A 25156-nucleotide genomic window follows, 5' to 3' on the forward strand; every position below is an offset into this window, starting at 1 on the left:
GGTGTGGCACTGTGGGATGGGTGTCTGCGCTTCCTGTAGCCATTCGGTCACCGTTGAGATATTTCAGCTGCTTTCGGTTTGGGGCAATTACGAGCTAAGCTGCCGTGATCGTGCTGGTAAAGGCTTTCGGGCGAACGTAGTTTTCATTTCTCTTGAGAGAACGCCCGGGCGTGGGATCACAGTGCCCTATGACAGGGGCGTGTTTAACTTAAAAGAAACCGCCAAGAGGGAGTGGGGGGATGCGGAGAGCATCAGGCCTGGGACGGGCGCCTGAGAGCTTGGATAGTGACGGCCGGGCACGGAGAACAAGCAGCCGGGAGGGGAGAAAACCCGGAAGGACGGGGCCCGGAGCCAAGCGGAAGGAGTGTGTCCAGGTAGAGCGGTCACTGTGTCTGATGCCATGGTGGGGAGAGGGGTCCAGACGGAGGAGGTCAAAGGTGACCTCCTGGAGAGCAGGCGTGGTAGAGAAGGGGCACGCAGTCTGTCTGGGGGAGGGTTCCAGGGTGGAGGCAAAAAAAAATGAAACAATGAGTGAGGGGCGGGGCGCCTGGGTGGCCCAGTTAGCTTGAGCACCTGACTCTTGATTTCTGGCTCGGGTCATGAGCCCGGGGGGTTGTGAGATCAAGCCCTGTGTTGGGCTCCACCCTTTGTGTGGAACCTGCTTGGGATTCTCTGACTCTGTCTCTGTCACCCTCTCAACGACACAAAACAAACCAAAATGAGTGAGGGGTAAAAATGGGGTGTTGTTAAGGCATTTCGGAACCGTGACCCTGAAAGGGAGCAGGGACGGGGGCATGAGCAGGTGGGGAGAAGAGGGAAGGAGAGAGCTCCTCCTGGAAATGGAGAGGCGCCATGGCGCATGGGCCTTCCGCTGGAGAGGAGGCTGGAGGGAGCCGCCAGGTGGAAGGAGGCCATGAGGGGACACAGGGTGACCTTGCACCCCCCGTGAGGGAAGAGAGCACAAACACACTGAGGGATGGAATATTTGGCTCAGAACCCCGGCTTCCGGCACTTCTGACGAGCCCCTGTCGGTTCTGCCAACCACGGATGGCCATCGCCGAGGCCCCAAGAGGTCTCTGTGGTGACTCAGCCCTCTTGGTGTCCAAGGGAAGCCCTGCCTTTGCATCTGACTCCTTCTTTGCTAGTTTGTGGCCCAAGGCAAGTGTCTTCAGCTTCCCCAAGCCTCAGTTTCCCTGTCTGGAAAGTGGGATCCCGCTGTTGGAAGGGCTGTCTGAGAACTTGCAGGTTAGCTCGAGGCTCCACCCACAGCAGGTGGGCAAGAAACGGGGGCCCTTGTTACTTGGAAGGATCCGGCTTGAATTCACCTGGGCGCAGACCTCATTCACAGGGGCGTCCCTCACGAGGACGACCCTCTTCGGCCAGGGGGAGCCTCTGGGTCTCCTCTCCCTGTCTGGCGGGCAGGAAAGGACGCTCCACGCGGCCCAAGGGACTTGGGAGGACGGTGTTACCACCGGCCGCGGAGCAGAGAGCACAGCCCCCACAGCCTGGTGGTGCCACGGGGACGAACCCCAGCCCCCAGCAGGCTCTGAGCCCCCGGCCCCCAGCTTTGTGACCTGCAGGCTCGGGCAGGACAGACAGGGCTGCGGAGGGGCAGTGACAGTGGGGGGAGGGCCAGGAGGCAAATGGATTCGAGACCATTCTCAGCAGAGGGAGCCGGGGCAGGAGGCGGGGGGTGGGGATCATTCTGAAGGTTCTCTGGCATGTCGTCCCAGATCAAGCGTGGTTAGATTCACAGCTGCTCCCTTACACGCACCCTCCCCACGCACACGCGCGTGTACCTGCCCCACCCACCCACGGGCAGAAACCCGCTTCCACAAGCACCTGTCACGCAGCACATCACTCGCTGAAACCTTGAGTGCACCTGTTCCCAGAGGCTGGCCATACGGTGAGCTGAGGCCTCAGCAGGAGCCCAGGGGCCACGAGGACCCTTCGCTCGGCTGTCCGGGACTTGGGGGGGTCTCGGGACCTCTCCCCCGTTCAGAGTTGCCCTTTCTGAGCTTGGGATCCTGGAGGCCCCCTTGCAGTCTTCGGGGAAATGTCCCCTCCATAGATTCCTCCCACCCCTCCCACCCCATCGTCCTGAGCAGGGCCCTAACATGGACGCGTATCACCACCCCTGCCCCCCCCAGAGAGAGCATGGCCAGCATCACTATGTCATCTGGGGACGTGACTGGCCTCTCCCTTCGGTCTTGCCCCTTCCGTGCAGAGGCCTCGCAGATTAGGGGCCCGGATGGTGGGTCCCTCTGACTGGCTTCTGGGCTGTTCCTTCTGCCCGAAACACAACCCGGCACCCCCCTTCCCTTCTCTGCTCCCCCCGCCTGCCGCCTTCCCGTCTGGCCGACTCCTCATCCCTCTGACTTGGCTCAGACAGCCCCCCTCTGGGGCTCCCGAAGGCTGGAAGCCTGGACAGCCCCCCCGCCGGGACCCCCCCCCCCACTCTGGTAGTCCCACGGCTTTGCCACAGCTACAGTGGCCACGAACGCACCCCCACTGGCCAGCACCCCACCCCCAGCCCCACCCCAGGCACTGAGCTGAGAGTCTGGGTCTGGCTTGTTCACTGGGTGAGGCTGGTCCCGGGAACCAAGTGGGTATGCCCCGTGTCGAATTCTTTCACTCGTTCATCTGTGAACAAGCGAGCTGACCATCAGTAGCTCCTTCCAGAGCAGAAAGGGAGTAACAGCTCAGAGCCAGCTTGCTAACACCTGTCACCAGGCCTGGCCCTCCCTCCAGCGTGCTGGGACCGCTCACGGGCAGGACACGATCTTTGGTCAATGGCCTGGCCAGGCTCCGGGGGCGGGGGTGGGGGGTGGGGAGCCTTTCCAGGCCGTCCCTGGTCACAGCCACTGTGCCACCCCAAGCCTCACACTGGGCCCGCCAGCTCCCCTCCACCAGCTTCCCCTGGTGGCCGGGAGGCTGCCTCTGGCTTTATAATGGGTAATAGGATTTATCAATAGTCTGGCGGAGGTAATGTACGTTAAAGCACTTAATATAAAAGGACTTCGCGCAGAAGCCCAAATTTGATTTGGCCAATGAACTCAATTGCCGGCCTGCCTGTGTTCCAGGAGGAGCGGCCACCAGCATTTATCCACATTATCCCCCCCAAGAAAGCCAGACCCCTCCCTGTGGCTCTGCCCTCAGGGTCCCACCTGCTAGGGTCTCCGGTCTGGTTCAAGGTCTCTGGCACCCAGGAGCCCTCTTCCCTCCCTCTAATACCCAGCCCTGCCCCCTTCCGCTAATTCACTAGAAAAGCCCGGCATTTTACTAGGTCCTCCTTGCCTCCTGTGTCCCTCTGGTCCCTTGTCACCTCTCCATCCAGCTGGATCTCTAAGCTTTTCTCCTGACCCTTGCTCGCTTCTTCAGCGGCCGCCCCTTCCCTCCACTGCTGTGCCCCAGCCAAGGGCGCAACCTCTCCCTTCAGCCCCCAGAGAAGGTATAAAGCCCCCAGGCCATGGTGCAGAGAAAGAACACTTTAAAACCTGACCTTCGCTGGCAAGCACCCTGAGATCCAGCCATTTCCATGGCCACCTGCTGGCTGGGAGGGGAAGTCCCCAGGGCCACCTCTCCCCCTCCCAGGGACACATCCTTCCTCCTTGGAGGGCAGCCCCCCCCCCCAAGCCCGAGCCCCGCCCCCCCAGGAAGTGCCCTTGGGGATGTCTCTCCCCCCCACTCACAAAAGAACAGTTTTTACCCAAAGGTAGACGCTCTGTCTGGCAGGGAAATGGGCAGACACTGCTGCTTGAAACTAGTCGCTGGTTTGTAACAGCTCTGGCCTTCGGGGTGTCGGGCGTGTGCAAGTCTGCTCTCTGTTCGCCCTGCGTGTAAGAACACACAGACAGGCGGCCAAGGTGGGGGTGAGGGGACACCAGGCAGAGGTGACCAGTTACCAAGACCGCCGGGGCCCTGGGCTCTCCCCTGAGCCCCACCTGTGTGCCCCACGTCCCAAGGGGGTCTCTGAGAATGTCCCGAAGTCCTGGCGCTTTTGACCTTGGAGGGGAGCCAGCCCCGGGGCCCCTCCTCCCTCCAGGGCTCCGGCACCCGCCTCTCTCGGTCCCCCCCCACACACACCCCCCTGCCCAGGAGCAGATGACATCACTCTTTTCCGGCTGCAAGGCGTTGACCTACATTCCTCCCGCCCTCCTGTCTGGGAGGCGCTCCAAACGCCCGCTCCTCTCGCCCCGAGGAGGGAAGGGCCCGCTCACGATTTTTGCGGGGCACTGGTGCCAGGCCCGCGGCCAGATGGTGCTCCTGCCGGCAGCTCCCAGGTGCCACCCGCCCTCCCCGCGGGGCAGGGCACGCTCTGGCCTGGCCCCAGGCCGGTGGCCCTGCCCTCCTGACAACCGCTCCTTGTGGCTGCAGAGACCCCAGCCGGGCCCGAAGGTGGACAGGAAGGGGTGAAGTCAGCCTGCCAGCCTCCTCCTTTGCGGGAGCAGAGCACGGGCCCGGACAGCTGGGGTTGTCTGGAGTGGCCTTCCCCTAGAGGTGAGGCCTGGCCCCGCCTGCCAACACTTGTTGTCCCTTCTGGCTTGTTAGGGACTCATTGATTGGAGAAGGTGGCTGAGACCCTCTGTCTGGAGGGTGGGCAGCAAGAGGGCTCAGGGATTGGACTGGAGGGTCCTGACCCAGCCGTGTGCTTCAGCAGGGCCAGCAGGTGCGGCTGCCAGATAAGATGCCCGGTTACATTTGAATTTCAGATAAATGACAAATTTTTTAATATAAGTATATCCCAAATATGTCATGGGATATACTTATACTAAAACAAACAAACCAACCCACGCTATTCATTGTTCACCTGAAATTCAAATTTAACCAAGCACCCTGTATTTTTATTTGCCAGTTCTGGCTCTTCAGGGAAGTGGCTCCGAGATGACCGTGTGTACGTCCCCCGGTGGGGACCCCCAGGCCTGGACGACAGGCAGGCTGATTTGGGAGTTGCTGGCCGCGGACAGGTTCTGGGGGAGGATGTCGACAGCACAGATGAGGGGGCTGTCTCAGGCTGGGCACTGGGGGCTGCCAGGTAAGGCCAGTCCGGCCCATCCTCGGTGGCCCACACTCCCACCTCCGTGACCCGCCGGCCGTCTGCAAAAGGCAGCAGTTGACGTCTGCGCAGGGCTGGCTCTGTGCCCGACCCCGTGCTGGTGCTCACCATGTAACAGCAAACTGACGCCCGGAGGGGAGACTAACACCCCAAGGCCGGTCACCTGCCACCATTCGCTGCTCCAGCCGCGACGGCAGTTAACTGAGTAGCTGCTCCGTGCCGATGCCGCGCGGGGTCTCATTCATTCATTCAACAGATACCGAGAGGCCCCTGCGTGCCAGGCACTGTGTTAGGCACTTGCGAACAGCCAGAGAGCCAGGTTGAAAATCTAAGATGTAATTCAACCCTTCCACTTTGCAGAGGAAAGGGCTGAGTCCCAGAGAAATGACTTGCTCAAGGTCACCCAGCAAATTAGGAGCAGAGCCTGGGCGAGAGTCTGGGCTGCTGACTCAGCACCTCTCCTTCTATTCCTCTCCCTCTGTCCCTCTCTCTCCCTCCCTGTCCTCCCTCTCTCTCTCTCTCTCTCTTTGTGTCTCTCTCTCTCCATCTCCCACTCTCTCTTGGAGCCACTCCTGTGCTAGAGAATTCAAGCCTGGGATTCTGAGATGGGGCTGGGATGGGGAGGGGTAGCGGGTCCTGGGGGGCAGGGAGCATCGCTGGCCGGTGGCGGGCCCCGTGGGGCTGGCCGGCCTCACACTGTCCCTCTGTTCATTATTAAATAATGCTTCCTGATGGATGAGCTGGAAAGTGCTGTGTAGCGGGGTCAGGTGGCTCAGGTGATGGTTTTCTGGTAAGATTGATGGTTCTCAAAGGTCACATTCAGAAAGCAATTCCTTGGGAAAATTGATCCCGGGGATGCAGGGGAAACATTGGGGCTGGAGGTGCCGCCGGGCGTCTGGACCACCCACCCAGGTCTGGACACGGGCACACGCTGGGAGGGCAGGTGGGAAAGGGGCTGCTTTCTTCCGTGGCTGTTTCCTGGGCCAAGGCCAGGCCCCAGAATTGCCAAGGCTGTGGGGGGGAGGGGGGTGCAGGGAGGATCTGCCTCGCGCCCCCTCCCCCGGCCTTCACCATCCCTGTGCTCTCAGCAGGAGGCAAGCTCCGAGAGCCTCGAGGTGGGAGAGAGGCCATGAGGTTCTACCTCGGGCACCTGACAGCCCTGAGTTCAAATCCCGCCTATCCCCCCAAGATGCCTGGGGTGCGTTACTGACGCCTGACCTACCAGAATCTTGCCTCCTTGCCTGGGGCATGGGGAGAGCGTGCCTTCTGGGTTTTCCCAAGGATTCGGTTAACAATGCACGTCGCCCAGCACCTGTCCACGTATGAGTGCTCAATAAATTATTGATATATGCTTGGTTTTTTTTTTTTTTTATTTCATCTCCCAAGGGCTTTCTGAAATAGCGAAGAGAAATCCCAGAAGGACAGCAGCCTGAGGGAGGGCGGGAAGGGACATGCCTGTGTTTGGGGGACCGTGGGTGGGATGAACTTCTCTGGGCCCAGGTGTGTCTGACAGCTGGCACTGGGAGACCCTCCAGGCCACCGCCACCCGCCTGCTTGAGGCCCTTCCTAAAGTGGGGCTTGCCAGCTGTGTGGCCTTGGGCAACTTGCTTACCTTCTCTGTGCCTCATTTCCTTACCTGTAAAAAGGTGAGAGTAGGGGCGCCTGGGTGGCTCAGTCGGTTGAGCATCCGACTTCGGCTCAGGTCATGATCTCGCGGTCCGTGAGTTCGAGCCCCGCGTCGGGCTCTGTGCTGACAGCTCAGAGCCTGGAGCCGGTTTCAGATTCTGTGTCTCCCTCTCTCTGACCCTCCCCTGTTCATGCTCTGTCTCTCCCTGTCTCAAAAATAAATAAAAACGTTAAAAAAATAAATGCTAACATTTAAAAAAAAAAAAGGTGAGAGTAATATACCCTTCGTAACGCTCTTGTAAAGACGGCAATTCATTCATGGGAAGCTCTCAAGTTCCCAGGCTTCAGCCACTGAGGCAACCCCTTCACTATTTTCCCATATCCCAACTATCATTCATTCGTTCATTCATTGGTTCATTCATTCATTGGTTCATTCATTCAACAGCTTCCTGAGATATAATTTCCATACCACCCACAACATCCATTTAAAGGATGTAATCCAATGGCTTTAATCTACTCACAGATACATGCAACCATCCCCACGGTCAAGCTCCAAAACATTTGGATCACCAGGGGCGCCTCGGTTAAGCGACCGACTCTTGATTTCCGCTCGGCTCATGATCTTACGGTTCATGAGTTCTAGCCCCACATCGAGCTCTATGCTGACAGCATGGAGTCTGCTTGGGATTCTCTCTCTGTCCCTCCCCCGCTCACACACACACACACACACTCTCTCTCTCTCTCTCTCAAAATTAATAAAGTTGAAAAGTTAAAAAAAAATCTTTATCACCTTCAAAAGAATCCCTGCTCCCCTCCCCCCCAGCCACTGGCAACAATGAATCTCCTTTCTATCTCTACGGATTTGCCTAATGGGAACATCTCCGTATAAATGGAATCACACAACATTTGTCCTTTCGTGTCTGGCTTATTTTGCTCAGCATAATGTCTTCAAGGTCCATCCCTCTTGGGGCAGGTTGTCAGGATGCATTCCCTTTTATGGCCCAATGATACTCCGTTGCCTGTGTTCTGTTTTCCTGTTGATCGGCACTCGGGTTGTTTCTACCTGCGGCTGCTGGGACTGCTGCTGGGACTAAATGCAGCTATGACCGTTCCTGAGCGCATTTTTGTGTGGACACGTTCTCGTATACTTCGGGGTGGCATCGCTGGGTCACGGGGAGTTGCTGGAGGAGTCTGTGGTCTTGTGGAGACCCGCCAGACCGCTTCCCAAGACACGCCTACCATTTTCCATGCCCACCAGCAGCGGGTGAGGGTTTCAGTTTCCCCACAGCCTTGCCCTCACTTGTTAGGTTCTGTGATTTTGGTGTCAGCCACCCTAAGATGCGCAGAGAGGGGTAACTCACAGTAATCATTTTGATTTGTGTTCGCCTGCTGGTTAGTGACGCCGAGCCTCTTGTCATGTGCTTGTTGGCCATTGGTGTATCTTTCCTGGGGACATGTTTACGCAGATCCCTTCCCCATTTGAAAAATTGGGCTATTTGTCTTTTATTACTGAGGTGGAGGGGTTCGTTATGTACCCTAGATAGAAGTCTCTTATAGGAGAAATAATAAAAATAATAAATGAAATAATCATTATTATATTAATATATTATTATATTGGTAGCAATTATGGTATACTAGTAATTAATATATATTATTTAATTATTATACCTAGGGATGCCTGGGTGGCTCAGTCGGTTAAGCGTCTGACTTTGGCTCAGGTCATGATCTCACAGTTCTTGGGTTCGAGCCCCATGTCGGACTCTGTGCTGACAGCTCGGAGCCTGGAGCCTGCTTCGGATTCTGTGTCTCCCTCTCTCTCTGCCCCTCCCCTGATCACGCTCTGTCTCTCTCTGTCTCTCAAAAATAAATAAATGAAAAAAAAATCTATAAAAAATTATACATAAAAGATATATTAAATAATATATACTATTTAATTATATATTATTTGCTATATTAATAGTATATAATATATACTATAATTAATATAATCAATTTCAATTACTGATTAAATTATTTACATTAAATGTTAAATGATTGATTTAATTAAATATTGCACATGAGTATATTGATAATAATTATTATTATATTAATAATAATTTGCAAAATTTTTCTCCCGTCCCATGAATTGTCTTTTCACTTTCTGGACGGTGGCCTCTGACACAAGTTTTTTAATTTTGATGAAATCCAATGTATCTATTTTTTTTTCTTCTGTTACCTGTGCTTTGGGCATCGTGGGTAAGAAACCACTGCTCTACCCGAAGTCAGGAAGATTTACCCGTCCGTTTCCGTCTTCCTGGTTTTAGCCCTTCCATGTGGCCCTTCGATCCGTGTTGAGTTAACCCCTGTGTATGGTCTGACTTTATGCTCGTGCACGTGGATAAATAATATCCCGTATTATTTATTTACTTGCTTGATGATTGCTTTAAGTGAATACACTTTATCGCCTCACCTAGGCAGTAACATGCCTCAGATCCCCAGGTTTGACGAGTTGGCCACTTCAAAAAAAAAAAAAAAACCACCGTGTGTTCAAAGTAAACAGCAACCATGAACCTGTTTCCTCGCTGACCCGTGCAGCTCCCGCGGTCACGTGGTCGTGCGCGCCACCACGGGAGACGGTGCTGACGCTGACGCACACGGGGGCGAAGGGCCGTGCAACAGGGGCTGACGGAGCAGGGGTTGTGAACCCCCTCCCCACCCCCCCCCCCCCCCGCAGAAGTGACGCTTGGCCTTGAAACTGACCCTTCTGCCAGCCCTTGGCTTTAGGAGAAGGGGGCGGGGCCTGGCAGCGGGCGCCAGGTGGAGGGAAAGGCCTGCGCCGAGGTCCAGAGGAAAGCAGGATCAGGACACCTGCTGGACAGAGACGGGGACGGGGGAGACACAGAGACATGGAGAGACATAGAGAGAGGGAGAGAGCCCCACGCGCGCACGCACACGCACAGAGCCAGCGACACCCAGAGCTTCCCGCAAAATCAGGCAGACGAAGAAGCACCTCCACTGACTGGGCTCCGTTTCTGTGCCAGCCCTGGTGAGGCTCCCCCTCCCCCCCCCTCCCCGCTCTGTGGGCTTCTCTTGACAGCCATGCCCAGCAGGGAACTACTCTCCTGGCGGGAGGAGACACGAGCTCATTCCAGGGCTCAGCCAGGGAGGGTGGAGAAGCCAAGACAGCTGTGGGAGAGGAGGCGTGTGGGAGGGGCCAGCACGGGACTGGGGCGGAGCTGGGGTCAGGATGCGGTCCGGAGGAGCCGGCTACGTGGCCTTGGCTTCTCCCCAGCCTGGACCCCACAGGAATGTCCAGCCCTGACACCCCAGACCCCCTGCTACCCTCGTTACCATACGCTTCTCAGCTTCAGCTGGTCTTTATGCATTCTGAACAAGCCAAGGTCAGTGTTCTCACCCAAGGTTGAGGTGGCCATCGTCTTTAGGTAGCTGATACCTAAAAATATCCCGTCCTCAGACCAGAGGCATGGAACACATTCCTGGTTCCACACACCTGGGGTGTTCCTCTCCAGCTAGTACAGTGGGATGTTCAATAGGAATTCAGAAGGGGAAAAAAAAATCTTCTGAGGTCAAATACACTCTGCAAACAAACTTTTGCTAGACAAAGATAGGTTTTCTTTCCTGCAGAACTTGTCAGAGCCTGTGATACGCTAATGCGCGCTGTGTGTGTGTGTGTGTGGGGGGGTGTTTGGGGAGAAGGGTGCTGACGGGTAAGCTTAAGCACAGGACCTCTCTTTGCCAGGGACTGTCTCTGGGGTCTAGTGTCCCCAGGAGGAAGAGTCACCAATGCCAACAGGTGCCTGCCCGTGTCCCTGTGCCTTTCTGGGAGCAGAGCCCATGGTGGGCCCACGGTGTGTACGCGGCTGTGGTTTGGAGCTCCGGAGAAAGAGCGAACAGGCTTCTTCAGGCTGCGTGTGTTCAGCTCTGAGCTGCAGTAGAATCTCGACAGGGTCAGGGCCCAGGCTGTGCGGGGGAGCAGGAGTTGAAAGAATATAAGCTTGGGGCACCCGGGTGGCTCAGCCGGTTGTGTCCAACTCTTGACTTCAGCTCAGGTCACGATCCCAGGGTCGCGAGCTCGAGCCCCGCGTCGGTCTCTGTGCTGACAGCTAAGAGCCTGGAGCCTGCTTCCGATTCTGCGTCTCCCTCTCTCTCTGCCCCTCCCCTGCTCACACTCTGTCTCTCTCAAGAATAAACATTAAAAATAAATAAATAAATAAAATAAAAGAATACAGCCTTCAGACCTGCTAACACCAGGGACAGCGCCTTTGTCTGCATCAGAATTCTTTTTTTTTTAAATGTTTATTTATTTTTGAGAAAGACAGCGCAAGGAGGGGAGAGGCAGAGAGGGAGGGAGACACAGAATCCGAAACAGGCTCCAGGCTCTGAGCTGTCAGCACAGAGCCCGACGCGGGGCTCTAACTCACGAACTGTGAGATCGTGAGCTGAGCCGACAGACCCACTCAGGCGCCCCTGTCCTTGGACCCGAGACTTGAGTCACAAACAACGGGAGGTAGGTGACTGGGAACAGGGTTTCCCAAACAGCCCCCCTGAGACCTGAAGGACCCACTTCTCCCCCAGAGGAAAGGCCTGTGTGAGCTCAGCAACCAGCCCCTCCCCACCCTGGCCTGACTGCCCGGTTTAAACTAACGTTTGTCATCTGCTTGTAGATGTAATACCTGCTCATGATAGTGTAGAAAACGTGCCAAGTGACAAAGAAGAAAATAGAAACCATTCATCATCCCATCCCCTCCCGACCTGGGACAACCACAGTGATGCCCAGGTGCCCTTTCTGTCGGTGGTTTGGGTGTGGATAGATGTACTTTGAGTGTAACCGGAGGCTGCGTGTGTCAGTCCTCCTGGGCCGCCGTAACCGAACCCCACAGACTGGCTGGGTTACACAACGGACACTCGCTTTCCGGACAGTTTTGGAGGCTCGAGGCCCATGATTAGGGCGCAGGCAGGGTTGATTTCTGGTGAGGCCCCACTTCCTGGCTCAGACGACCGACTGCTCAGGTGTCCTCACTCGGTGGGGAGAGAGCTCTGGTGTCCTTCCTCCCTGGAGGCCCCCAGGGCCCCACCCTTATGACCTCATTTAACCTTAATTACTCCCTCAAGGCCCCGTGTCCACACATGGTCGCACGAATGGCTAGGCCTTCAACATGTGGGTTTAGGGGACACAGTCAGCTTATAACTCTTCTCACGTACAGCTCAGTAACCTGCTTGTTTCCGATCCACATCCTACCCCATATTCACCTGTGGGACTCTGGAGTTGAGTATCTCTGAGTTCCAGTCGCAGGCATATCTTTGGGCAGCCTGTGACTCTGGGCGAGATACTTAACGTCTCTGGGCCTCCTTTTCCTGGTCCGTAAAATGAAGGTGACAGTGGGGCCAACTCCCGTGGTCATTAAAGCCTTGGATGAGATGCGGTCTGGCCCACGGTATGTGCTCTGTGAGTGTGGTCTTTTCATTTGTATTAGGAACATTCCCCACGGTTTGAAATAGCCTTTAATGACACGTGTAATATAACATTGTATGAATAGCATCTCCTCCTTGCCTCGCAAACTCTTGATCCGCCTTCAGCCCTCAGCTTAAAACCCTTCTTCCTGGAAGCCCATCCTCCTCCCCCAAGACGAAGTTAGGACCCCCTCCCGCCATGATACCCCCTCCTGGGTATGATGCTTGGGCCCCGATAACCATTGCCATTAATTAAGGATTTGCACGATTACCGTTGTTAAATTCATCGACTTCGGGTTTTAGAGCAGTTTTAGGCTTACGGAAAATTGAGCCCGTGGTGGAGAGAGTTCCAAATACCCCGTCTCCCTGTACACAGCACCCCCCCCCATACACCATGTGCAACAGCTTTTTTTTGTTACGTGTGTTGCATTTGTTACAGCCGATGAGCAGTGGTGCCTTGTTATTATTATTAACCAGAGCCGCAGGTTTACATCAGGGCTCAGTCTCAGTGTCATTATCAGCACTGTGGGTTTGGACAAATGCCCAGTGTCCTGCATCCACCATGACAGTGCCACACAGAACAGCTTCACTGCCCTGAAATTTCCCCCTCCCCCATCACTGATGTGTCAATCATTGCCCTCCTAGACTCTATACTCCACCGGGGCAGGGACCCCACCTGCTTTGTTGACCATTCCGTTCTCTGTTCCCAGCCCAGAGCCTGGCACGTAACAGGGACCCTATATATACATATGTTATTTTGCACATTTTAATAAAAACAGGATTCTGCTACACGCAGCATTCTGCAATTTGCTTTTTACACGCATTGACAATACTCCTTGGAAATCTTCCCGTATCAGAATCTAGAGCACTCTTGCTTCCTTTGTGTCACGCAGGATTTGCAGCATGCATGCGAAACTAATACCGCCATATACCTGTCACCCAGCGTTGGCAGTTAGCAACTCGTGGCCTCTCTGGTTTCATCGGTGACTCCGGCCACGTGCCTCCTTTCCGTGCTATTCCGAAGCAAATCCCAGACACCAGATAATTTCATCTGTAAAGACTTCGGCTTGTGTCTCGAAAAGATAAGGACTTTAAAGAACTAGAACCCCAACGCCATGGCCGCGCCTAATCAACGTTAATTTCAGATCGTCAGATACAGTCTTCAAATTTCCAGCTGTCTCGTGAACATAGTATTTGCTTGTTTGAGTTCAGAGGTTGTTTGAACCAAGATTCAGATGAGGTCCTCGCCCTGCCTTCGGTTGATGCCTTTGAGGCCTCTCTTGGTCTAGGTCCCCCCCCCCCCATCACGTTTTGCCCTCTTGTAGTTCATCCGGTAAAGAACCTGGATCGTCACTTCCAGAGTCCCCTCTGTCCGGATTTGGCTGACTGCGTCCCGCTGGTGTTCCTTAGTGTGTTTCTCTGTCCTTGGTAGTTGCTGCAAATTCATAGCCGGCTTGATCAGTTGGCTTGATCAGATTCCAGCTCCGTTTGTTTGGCTGAGATCGCTTTCGGGGTCCCGTGTGCCCTTCCCTTGGGAAGCCTCGTCCCGCCGGCCGTCTCTTGTGAGGTTGCAGGCTGCGGACGCTCAGAGCTCAGAGCCGTGCATGGAGTGAGGGCTGCTCCACGGTGGCCTTCTAGTCCTGCTTTCTTCTCCCGTTGTTAGCTGGGATGCTTCTATAAAAAGAAACATCCCCTCATCCCACATTTGGTTACCCGGAGGTACAGTTTACACAGGACAGACAGGACATGCCTGACTCCCTCCCTTTATTTACCGGATTTCAGAATAATGAGTTGCCTATAAATATTTGAATGAACGAATGAATAATACATGTGTGGATGAACCGACCGAGGGTTGGGGAGCGGGGATTCTCTCCATCTGCCCTCAAGGGCGTGGGCGGAGGCGGGGAGCAGGGGTGCAGCCCGGGCGGGGGGGACCTGGCCTGCACGGGGAGGGCTGGTGAGCGGCTCTTGCCGCCCGCCAACCTGCCTCCGTCACGAGCAAAGATGATGAGGATACAGCGTCTGGGTCAAGGTCGCCGCGTGAGCCTGCCCCGAGATGCAGGAAGGCCCTGCAAACACCATCAGCGAGGGGAGCGGACCGGGTGGGGGGGGGGGGGCAGCTCTGTCCATCCCGGGAAGGGACTGAAAGGCTGTGCTCCCTGCCGAGCAGGGCGGTGGGCGGGGGGATTTTGCGGTCCTGAAGGAGGGTGCTAGCCTCCTGGCCGGGGCCCTGCCCGCCTGCCCCCGACGTGCACTGACCTCTCTGGCCCTCCGTGTCCCCCCAGGTGCAAGTGCAACCTGCACGCCAGCCTGTGCTCCGTGCGCGAGGGCAGCCTGCAGTGTGAGTGTGAACACAACACCACGGGCCCCGACTGCGGCAAGTGCAAGAGGAACTTCCGCACGCGGTCCTGGCGCGCCGGCTCCTACCTGCCGCTGCCCCACGGCTCTCCCAACGCGTGTACGTAAGGACCGAGCGGCCACAGCGCCCCCCAGCGGTGCCCCCCACCCGCCGCCAGCCGGCGAGGCTGTTCCCCTCCGGCCCTTCAACCTGGGGGGGGAGGGCCCGTGGGTCGCGCACGCACACGTGAGCACACGTGCGCACAGACACGCGTGCGGGCGTGTGCACGCACACGCGAGCGTGCCTGCACGTACACTCGCGCCCCCGCGTCTTCCGTGTTTGCCAGCGTCAGGCCTTGTAAGTAAGACCCGCCTGCCTCCTGCAGGAACCGACCCCCCCCCCCCCCCCCGCCCCCCGCCGGCCAGAGGGAAACCCCAGCTGAGTGGCTCGTCCTTCCCCTTCTGGGCCCTGCGGGCTGGGGAGAAGGCACCACAGGGTGTCAGGAGGAGGGTGGTGGAGGCCCCTCCCTCCCTCCTGGCCGTGATTTTCAGCACCGCCTCTCATACCCGGCGTCCGTGGAGCATGTACAACCGGCCACACGGGCACCACTCGCTGCGTGGTCACCACGACCCTCAGATTCGCTCCTGGAAGCGGGTCTCCTATTAGCCCATTCTCCAGGGCGGTCCTTTGAGGCCCTGGCCTGAGATCCCCGCAGCCTTCCCCGCCTTCGCTCTCTGCACAGTCCTCTCCTCCGGGCTCAGCCTCCCGGGCCGGGAACGTGTTCCTTGGGGCGTGCCCATCCGTGCCTACATCGTGAGCACCGGTCGGGGCACCCCACTCACCAGGGACCCCCAGCATAGTCCATGGCTGCTTCCATGACATGACGAATCCCAGGGAGCCCCCGAGCTGCGGTAGAGACGCTGCACCAGGCACAAACGCACAGCTTCTCGCTCAGCTCTCACAGCTGCCCCGAGGGTGGGATTTTTATTACCCCCATTCTCTAGCTGAGCAGACTTGAGGCCCAGCAGCCTTAGTCCAGCAGCAAGCTATGTGCCAGCCACTGGGCGTCCTGCCCCGGGGCCACCCGCCCACCTGCCCGCCCAGGCGCGCCCGCAGGAGCCCCTCCATTGGTGCCCTCCCTCCGCCAACGTGAAAGATTTATGTGACTTTAGGCTGATCAAAGCTGGAGGCCTCACAGCGAGGCCATGACAGGCATGTCGTGCCTGTGCTGGGCGACAGGCCTTTGAAGGTCTGACTTGCCAGGCACTCACAGCACTCTGGGCCTTCAAAGGCGCCCAGAGCTCTGGGCGCTGACAGCCACCCCGCCCGGCTCCCTCCCCACCAGGTGCCCGACCCCGTCTCTTTGTTGGAACCGGTTCTTGAGGCCTTTCTTTAGTGGCTGTCACCTCCCTCTCTGACTGGCAGTCTGCCTCCCTATATCTGTCCTGCTGGCCTCCCCATCCCTGCTCTCTGCCCCACCTCCTCTCCATCCTCCACCTGGAAGGATCTGCCGGAGTCTCCTGACGAGGCACTGACAGTCTCACAGACCTGCTCAGACCTGCAGGCCACCTGCTCTGTCCAGCCAGCAACGGGCATGCGCGCGCGCGCGCGCAGCGCACACACACACACACACACACACACACACACACACACGCCAGGCTTTGCCTCTGGACCCTCTCCCCTCCATCCTGCAGGGGCAGGTGAAGCCCCTTGATTTTGGGGAGCTCCTGGAGCTGGTCCCCGCTTCCCCAGAGTCCCACCCCGCCCCCGGGGAAGGAGGGGTTTCTTCTGGAATACCCGGGAGCAGAGATGAGGCTGGAGATTCTAGTATCCTCAGCCTAACGCTGTCCCCGCCCCTGGGACCCCCACCTTCTCTAGGACAAAGAGAAGAAAACAGCCCCCAAGACACAGACAGAAACAAGTCACTCCCAGGCTAATTTTGCCCTCACCACCCCCCCCCAACGTCTGCATCTCAGTAAATGGCACCAGCACCTAGGGAGCCAAGCTGAAAGTCTGGGGGGGTCACCCCTGACTCTGGACCTTCCCCTCCACCACCAGCTCTGGCTCCCCATCTTCTCTCTTGCTGCTGCAATAGTGGCCGTCCCCTCAGGGCCCCTCCAGTCCCCTCCCCTCTGCAAGCAAAGGGCGCTCCTCACCAGGGTGCCCCCTCCCCTCATCACACCTCACCCCCAGGCCCTCAGAATAGAATCCTAGCCCAGCCCCCATGCCCCCCTACAAGGCCCTCTGAGATCAGGGGTCCCCTGATCTGTCCCTGGCTGTCCTGCAGGGCTCACTGAGGGCCGGGGGGGGGTCATACCCCACTCTCCACACCACAGCCTCCCCCGTGGAGGGCCTCCCAGGGTTCCAAGGGGCATCCTTGCCCCTGTTCTTTCTTCCGGAACACCTGGTCGGGGGTGGGCGGGGGGGGGGGGAAGCCTGACATCAGCTCCTTCCCTCCGGTGCTGATGATTCTTACCATGGTATCTCCAGACTCCCTGGTCAGACCATGGCCTACACCTCCATCACCCCCCCCCCCCCGGGAGGCAGACACGCATGGACAGAGGGCCTCTGCCACTCACAGCCCTGTGGCCTCGGACAGGCTGTTTCACCCGGAGCCCCGTTTCCTGATCCGTGGAATCAGGCCCATCCCAAAGCCCTGTGGGGTTGTGTGGGGACTAAAAGGCCCCCATGGGGGCCGTGCTGGGCACGTGCCTGGCACATAGCAAGCATTCAGCACATAGCAGCTGCTACGATTATTTTTCAATGAGTCATTCGGCCACGTCCACATGTCCCCAGACGGGAACCCACGCGGTGCTTTCTCCCTGGTGGCCTGTGCCTGGTGGCACCCCCGAAGAAAGGCCCCCACCTGCACGGCAGGACCTGAGAGTCCAAAATCAAAGAAGAGGGTGCGGGTGAAGCCACCAGTGGAGCGTTTGACACTTACCAGCAGGCGCCCCGGGGTTAAGTCACGGCTCTGAGACTTCATTTCTGCATCTGCAAAATGGGCTAAGGCGGCCCCTCCCCCTCAGGGCTCAGGATGAAGTGGGATCATCGCCTCCAGGTTTCCTTCCCCCAGCCCCGCCATCCCCTCCTGTGCAGGGAGGAGGTGGCCAGAGGCCCGGTGACCCTCCTTCTCTCCCCGCAGGTGCCGCCGCAGGCTCTGCTGTTGGCAGTAAGTACGCTCCGAGCCCGCTGCCCTGGGGAAGGCCCCTGGGGCCCGAGCCTCTTTGCGACTCCTGGCGAGAACGGGAGAGAAAAGAAGGGGCTTCCCCGGCCCGTGGCCGCCGGCCTCTCCCCACTTCTAACTGCCCCCCCCCCCCCCCCCCCGTTCACTTCTCACCTCCGCCTGCTCTCTCCCGTCCCCTGTGCTGTGGCCTGCAGCCAGCGCATCTCCCATTTCTTCCCTTGAGCTTCCTGGTTAGTGCTGCTTTGGAAAGGGTCCCCGCAGCCCCTGGGTGAACCACCCCCTCCCATGTCTCCCTCTCCTGCCGGGCAAGAGTCGGGGTGGGGGGATCCTTTGTTCTTGGCCAGTGGCAGAAGTCCCCCGAGCCCCGTGAGGCTGGGACAGGTAAGCTGGGATCCAGCTCGGGCCCGAGGGGGGGGGGAAGGGAGGGGTGGGCGTGAGTGTCGTCCTCACGTCCATCATCAGGCCACCGGCTCTCAAACCTTCACAGCACCAGGCACCAGCTACGCAGGGTCCTTCCAGGACCTCATTGAATCCTGGCACCCTCCCCCCAGGTGGGTAGTGCCATCTGCTTTTAGAGTTAGCAGGAGAGGACTGGCCGGTGTCGAGTCAGCCACTGGCACACCTCCCGTTTCAGACATGCTTGAGCGGGGCCGCAGCCCACCCTGGGCCGTTCCCTGCCGCAGAGAGGGTGCCAGAGGAAGCTGGATTCTGGAGGGGATGCTGGCCGGCTCAGTGAGGCCGGAAGTTGCTGCGTTGCCCCCGCGCCTGCCAACCCCCCATCCCCAAAGCCCCTGTGGCCACCGTGGCCATGAGAGGGGCCCCCAGCACTCTTGCCCTCTCCACATCCGCTGCGCGGGGCCCCGGGGCCCCCAGCACCCCACAGCCCACAGGTGGGTGCCCAGCTATGGCCCAGCCGTCCCGGCCTTTCCCCCACCTCTGTGATGTGCACCTGCTGTAGGGGCTTGGCTCTTAGACTAGAGAACACTAGACCCTAGAGCCATGAGAGTGTGGGGCTGAGGGGCCTCCAGGCCGTCCGGGCCCATCTGTTACTGGGCCCCAGCCAGGGGATCTGGGGCTCACTTTAGCCTGGACCCTTCTACCTCCTGCCCCCCCAAAGCACAGCTCAGGAGGATCCCCGAGACCAGCATGGCCGAGAGAACGGGGTGACCGAGGAACCGGGGGAGGGGCCTAGTGACATCCAGGCCACACGAAGTGCGCCCAAAGCCTGTCTCCCAGGGGGGCTCCTGCCTCAGTGCTCTGCCCCAGGCGCCGCCGCCCCACACCCCATTGTGTCCCCCGGCGCCTCGGCAGCCGACCCCTGGGAGTGCACAGCACAGACTGAGCCAAGAGGACGAGCTTCTCTGATCAGCGAGGCAGGAGGGCACCTCTGGGCCCGGGTTTTTAGAGTGGGGACTGCTGGGCTTTTCTGGGCGGCGTGGGGAGGGGCGAGGGGGGGCAGGGCTAGGCCAGGGCGAGCATCCCACACCACGTCGACCGGAGCAGCCACTCTTAGGGGTCCGCAGCGACGGACAGGCTCGGAGACACCCGCTCTCTGGTTCGAATTCCCCTCCGAAGTTGGGATTGGTGTGTATTCGAGGCTTGGGGTGCTGGAAATGGCCTGTCCCCGCCCACTGCAAATGCCAGGAGTCCGAAACGATCCATCCTTCCCGGAGGGTGCCAGGAGGACGTGGCCGAGGGAATTCTCCCTGGTCCCAGCTGGGAAGGGGAGCTCGGCAGTGAGCCGCAGCAGAGAGGAGACGGCAGGGGCGCCTCGCTCCTTGGACGGTGCTGTGACCCTTCCTTCCTCTGCGCACAGACCTGCGGAGGAAAAGTCCCCCTTGTTCTTGGGCCATCTGGCTTAGCTCCTCCGTGGGACCCAGAGGGTGACACCCCCCCCCCCACTCTTGATTTCTGCCCTTCTCCACAGGGAGGGCGGTATTTGCAGGAAGCAGGGGCTGATCAGGAGATTCAGGAGTTACAGGGGAGCCTCCTGGCCCAGGGGTCCTCTTTGGGGTGAAGGCCGGGTCCATGCTGGGAATGCCAGGACATAAGCTGGCCGCCTGAGGCTTGTGCTTGATTTTGCAACATCTGTGATGGGGATACGGGAGCAAAATTCGCTATAGCGGGTGCTGTGTCTGCCTACAAACAGTGGTCTGTCTGGGTGGGGACCGGACACACACACACACACACACACACACGGAGTAACCTTGAACCCATTTTCTGAGCTGCTTCGGATTTGGTGCACGCGGTTCAGGGCAAGCTGCACGGCTGGGAGGTAAAGAGAGGCTCAGATCAGGGCGGCGAGCCAGGTGAGGTGGGTGTGAATCACGAGGGTCCCCGGGACCCAGGTGGTGAGAAGGCGCACTCCTCATTCAGTGGGTCGTGGTCAGCTTGCGTGGTGACCCCAGTGAGGGCGGCAGGGCGCTTTGGGGCAGGAGGTGGCTCCAGCGTGACAGTGACCCCAGCAGCCCGTGTCTCGGACGTCATCGCTCCTCCTAGCAGCTGAAGCCTGTGCCCTCCCTGGTCCCCATGTACGTGGACCCCCACTAATAATGACGGTCCCTCCAGTTGGCGGAGTGTGGACTTCTGGGCCCACAGTTCCGAGGGGATAGGACCGTTAGTTCCTGGTCCCACAGGTGAGGATGTTAAGGCTTGGGAAGAAGCAGGTGGAGTTCATGGCACGTAAACTATACTTCAATAAAGCTGTTTGAGAAGAAAGAAAGAGGCAGCCGCTCAAGGTAATAAATAGGATTACAGAGACGCGCAGGGAGGATTCGAACTCGGGGCTCACCGACTCCAGAGGAGAGATAGCTGCCTCCACGGCCACCCAGCACCACCCCAAACCCCCCCCCCCCCAGCTGGAGCCATTCCCTGATTCCCAAGGAACAGAAGGGACCTCCATCTGGCCTTGGCACACGACACAGGCCGCGGTGAGACTGTTCTTCCCGCGCACCTGAGCGTGTCCCAGAGAGCCCAGCCAGGGGTCTTTCTTGCCCCCGGCTCCCAGCCCCCCAGAAAGGTCCTGAGTCCCCCCCACGTGCCTCCCGACAGGTGCTTCAGACTCTTTGACTGGAGTCCAGCTGGGCCCGTGACCCTCTGGCCCAGATGTTTCTCCGTCTTGCCGATGTCTAGCTGTCTGGAGGGCAGAGGCTGTGGGGCAAGAAGAGCTGCTCAGGACCACTAATCCTCGCCCGCAGAGGGTAGTGGGAGAAAGGCTCTAAAGCAAAAAGGCTCCGGGGCTGCTTTTGTTTCAGCTCTAATTAAGCCCTTGCCAATTTGGGTCCTGCAGCCTTTTCTCCTCACTGAGCCCCGTATTAATGTCAATTCGATGCCCAAAGGCTCCCAGCGCCCAGCTGGAAAGTCTCCTGCACTTTTTAGCTGGTAGATTTTCTGTCTCTCCCCACCAGCCGGCATCGTGCGTAATCCCTTTAAGAAGTGGAAAGAATCCGATTTCTCCCCTGTCCCTCTGGGTTTGTCTGTTGAAATTCAGTGCAGAGCCATGCCTTGCCTTCGCCAGCCCTGCCCGCTTCCCCCGCTTTGTGGCCGCTTAGTCTTGGGGACAGGCACGGCGACCCTGGGGGTTGACTCGCATCGCGGTCCCTGGCGAAAATGGGCCCACGCTGTGGGCTGGGGAGGGCGGGTCAGATGGTGGAGGGGCTCCGGTCCCTGCGTTGGTGTTGGACAGGCAGCCTTCAAAGACCGTTCTGGATGCGTTTGATGACCCCTGCTCCCCTTTACAGCCATCAGCCAGGGACTTTGGCACAGAAAGGTCTGCGCCCAAATACGGGACTGGATCCCTCTCTACCCTCAGTAGGTTCGGGGACAACACAGGGAGGGCAGAAGGGTCGTATAATCAGGTGTCCCGTCGAAGAAAGGATGGCCCAAAGTGTGCAGGTTCTTGGGCTCAGCCCCGCCCCCCTCTTCTCTGGCTTCAGGTCACAGGCTGTAGTAGGTGTAGACGCTGCCTCTCCCCTAGACCTGGACCCAGTTCCACTTGGCCAGTGTAGACCGTGCTGCTTCTGCTAAGGGTCCTATGGGTGTGTGATGACTCCGGGTGCCCCCCAAATCCCCCAGCCCCACCCTGTCGCATAACTGGGCTTCTCCTTTTCTTCCCCCCAAGAGTGGATCAGGCCATCTACAGCTGCCCCCCTCGGGGAGAGCTCCCCCGGGCCCCAGATGCCCTCCAGTGCAGAAGGTATGGGGGCGGGAAAGTTCCTTAGACTGCAGGCCCCTCCCTATGTAGCGGAGTTGGCAGGTGTAGGTGCCGGGAGGCGGGGGGGGGGGGGGGGGGGTGGCTCGGGAGCTGAGGGGAGGGGCCTCAGAGAGCCATCTGCTCACACCCCAGCGCTCACCTTCTTAGAGGGATCCAGTGTGACGACACCAGACGCAACCCCTGTTAATCCTACACTCCCCCCATGGGCTTCGGAGCTAAGTGGGGACTCTGCCCTGACCACGGGAATCCTGCCCTGCCACTGTCAGCTACAGGACCCCCCAGGGCAGGGAGGGGAGTTCGGAGAGGGTCAGGCCCTCCTGCAGGAATGGGGTGGCGGCCTCAGACCCAGGGGCCGACTACCGGTGGATGAAGGAAGAGAGCGCATCCCAGGTGGCGGCGGGACCAGCCGGGGCAAAGGCTTGGCGGTGGGATCCCGCCAACGGGGCAGGGGGCGCCGTCGATGGTGTCGATACCAAGCCCAGAGCCTCAGTGTCCCACAGCAGGGGGAGGAGATGCGCACAGGCTCGTTTGTAGCCTCGATGGACGTTCACTTGAAGCACACGGGGGCCCTGCCCGACCCTCCAAGTCGGGAGGCCGTTCCCAGCCCAGCTCACCTGCTCCCTGGACGTTAGGTCCGAAAGCCTGTCTGGACAGCAACCCGGGCCCCTCCAGGAGCCGTGAGCGGGGCTCTGAGCGCCCTCTGCTGGCAGGCAGTTCTGGAGCTAGAGCCGCAACCAGTGAGGGTCTGCGGTTCCCAGCAGCTGGAGGCCCCTGACTCCCTCCCTGGTGATGGGGCCTCTGGAGCCCTCGCTACCCTGCCCCGGACGGGACCGACGAGGGCACCGCAGACTCCCAGAGGGAAGCGGAGCCGACTTTGCTGCCGGGATAGTGTCGTGCTCACTCACAAAGATGGGGCCGGGCCCCAGGGAGTTGTGATGCGGAAGGCAGGTGCTGTCTGGGTTCATGGCTCGATACACCTGCAGGCAGGGGGGGTCCGTGGATAGGAAAGGACTCGCTGTGGCTGGAGCGGGGGGTGGGGATTGCTTCAGAAAGGGAGATGCCAGAGCCTCGTATGCCAGGTGCACACTCTGGGTTTGATGCCCACGGGAGTTTGGAGAGGAGAGGAGAGAGCTAAGCGATATTCGCAATCAGTCAGAAAATCATTCAGCGTCAGCAAAGCACTTAGCATGCTGTCGGGGGATGCCGGGGCTAGAGAAGTAATTTGGGAGAATTAATCCAGCCGAGTGTGTAAGTGGTCTCCGAAGGGGCACCGGAGGCAGAGGGCTGCTTCTGCGTGGCTCCCGGATGTGCTGTGCCCCCTCAGATCTGAGCAGGTGAACGTGCCCAGGGCCCCGTGGGACCCTCCGTTGCGCTTTCCCTGGGCTCGGACAGCCTGCCCTCGGCAGCTGGACCGTGGCGACGAAAGAGCGTATTTCTCGTCTCTCCAAGTTGTGGGCACCTTTGCTGCTGCCCCCGCCCCTGCCCCGGCCTCCAGACCTTTCCAGCTCAAGCCCAAATCTGCTGAAGTGGTGCCCATTGAAGAATTCCAAGGTAAGAGGATGGCCCCGGGCTGGATTCAGCCACCTCTCCCCCCACCTGCACTGGAAAACGGTGATACAAGACGGAGGACCCATGTCTGGCTCCGAAACCCCTCCCAGAGTAGCTGGGTCAAGGTGAAACCAAGCCTCTCTTCCCTTAGTCCTCCCTCCCCAAGGGAGCTGGGAGCAGGTATGAGTCAGAAGCACAGTGGGCAGGCACAGGGCAGGCACCGGAGCTTCCAGAAATAGCCTGTCCTAGCTCCCCTGGGAGGTGTAGCCCAGGGGCCCGACTTGGTCGAAGCAAGAGCTGGAACACAGGGGTCACCGGTGCCACTCCTTGAGACACTTGGGAGATGGCTCACCTTCTCATTGCTCCCGGGGGGACAGGCGGAGGGGGCAGGTCCAGGAGGCCAAAGGTGTGGCAGGCCCACCGCCTCCTCCTGGGCACAGCTCCGAGGCTCGCTTCTCCAAGGTCTCCCATGCCCTTGACCACCAAGACCTCGTCAGTTCCTTCCTCTCCCATCACGAAAGGGAGGTTCGGTCCTCCAGAGATGCACAGATGGTGTTTCAGGAGGGCGGCCAGCGTCTTGCCTGTTCAAGGGCAGTCACACTGGCTTTCCTGTTCGAGGGGGTGCTGAGCCCCTTAGGAGGGACACCAAGGGATAGCTGCCTTCTTGGGACGGGGAGCCAATTCCCATGCCTTCGGGATGCCTTGCCCGGCAGTCTTGGGACTCGCCCAGTCCCTGGAGCAGGGGGAGGGCTGGGAGAAACGGCAGGATGGCGCAGAGGTGGCTGTCCTCGGTGTGGGTGGGACCGTGTACCTGCAGTAAGAGTCCAAAGCCAGGCCAAGACTATCAGGGGGGCGGAAAGAGACGCCCGGGGCACAAACCCTAAGACAGTACCCATTCTCAGGGGGCTGTGCGAGAGGAGGCCCTCTGGTGCCAATCACGTTTGCAGAACAGCTCAGGCTAATAATAAAAGGTCCGGCAGGTGGGCGTTTTCTGTCCAGTGATCTTCCAAAGCAGCATGTGGAGGAAGCTCCTGGCCCATTCCATCTCGCCCCGGAACCCATGCACGCATCTTCCCTTTGCGAGTCACCCGGGGTGGGGGTGGGGGTGCCGCGCTGAGCGCCGCGCCCCCAGGCACGGTCCTTCCTGCGCTCACGCTGGCTGCGCGACCCACCCTCCCTGCATGAATCATTGCCAGTCGCCCCGGCATCACAGCATCACACGGGCATCCTTCCGAGCCGCTGGCCCTCCCTGAATCCCTGCCCCCCGGGCCCAGGTGGGAACCCGTGGGCTGGGCGAACACACCTCCTGTCTCCTCCCGCGTTGGGACAGGGAAGTGTTGGCGGCCCGCGGCACCTTCCTGCTCCCTGCATGCCCCGGGCCGGTCTGTCCTCGCCCCGTGCCTCAGTTTCCCCCAATACACGGTGCAGGGGGTGGCAGGAAGGCCCGGTCTCCCTTGGCCCACTGACCCGTGGTGTTTCTCACGCTCGGCCGGCCCAGACTGTGAGTGTTACGGCCACTCCAACCGCTGCAGCTACATCGACTTCCTGAACGTGGTGACGTGTGTCAGCTGCAAACACAACACGCGAGGCCAGCACTGCCAGCACTGCCGTCTGGGCTACTATCGCAACGGCTCCGCCGAGCTGGACGACGAGAACGTGTGCATCGGTGAGCCGCTCGCGCCGGGCTGCGGGGCGCGGCGTGGGCGCTGCTGGTGGGGCGGACGGGCGGGGTCCCGA

The 25156-nt window shown here is 59.1% G+C and overlaps 1 protein-coding gene across 8 annotated transcripts in view; it reads left to right on the forward strand.

Moving 5' to 3' along the window:
* Positions 1-25156, forward strand: part of NTNG2 (netrin G2) — a 67548-nt gene that overhangs the window by 39006 nt on the left and 3386 nt on the right. For 3 of the 8 annotated variants that reach the window (XM_086684351.1, XM_086684352.1, XM_086684353.1), the window contains 6 exons: positions 14419-14591; positions 17617-17643; positions 21779-21853; positions 23321-23422; positions 24322-24390; positions 24918-25085. In XM_086684351.1, the coding sequence (XP_086540477.1) occupies positions 14419-14591; positions 17617-17643; positions 21779-21853; positions 23321-23422; positions 24322-24390; positions 24918-25085 (614 nt within the window). Of the gene's footprint in view, positions 1-14418; positions 14592-17616; positions 17644-18395; positions 18549-21778; positions 21854-23320; positions 23423-24321; positions 24391-24917; positions 25086-25156 lie in introns of all 8 variants that reach the window. The other 5 variants (XM_086684358.1, XM_086684354.1, XM_086684355.1 and 2 more) reach the window with 5 other exon arrangements.

The sequence above is a fragment of the Puma concolor genome, chromosome D4 (assembly GCF_028749965.1).
Source record: "Puma concolor isolate L17-30 chromosome D4, mPumCon1.1.hap2, whole genome shotgun sequence".
Lineage (NCBI taxonomy): Eukaryota > Metazoa > Chordata > Mammalia > Carnivora > Felidae > Puma > Puma concolor.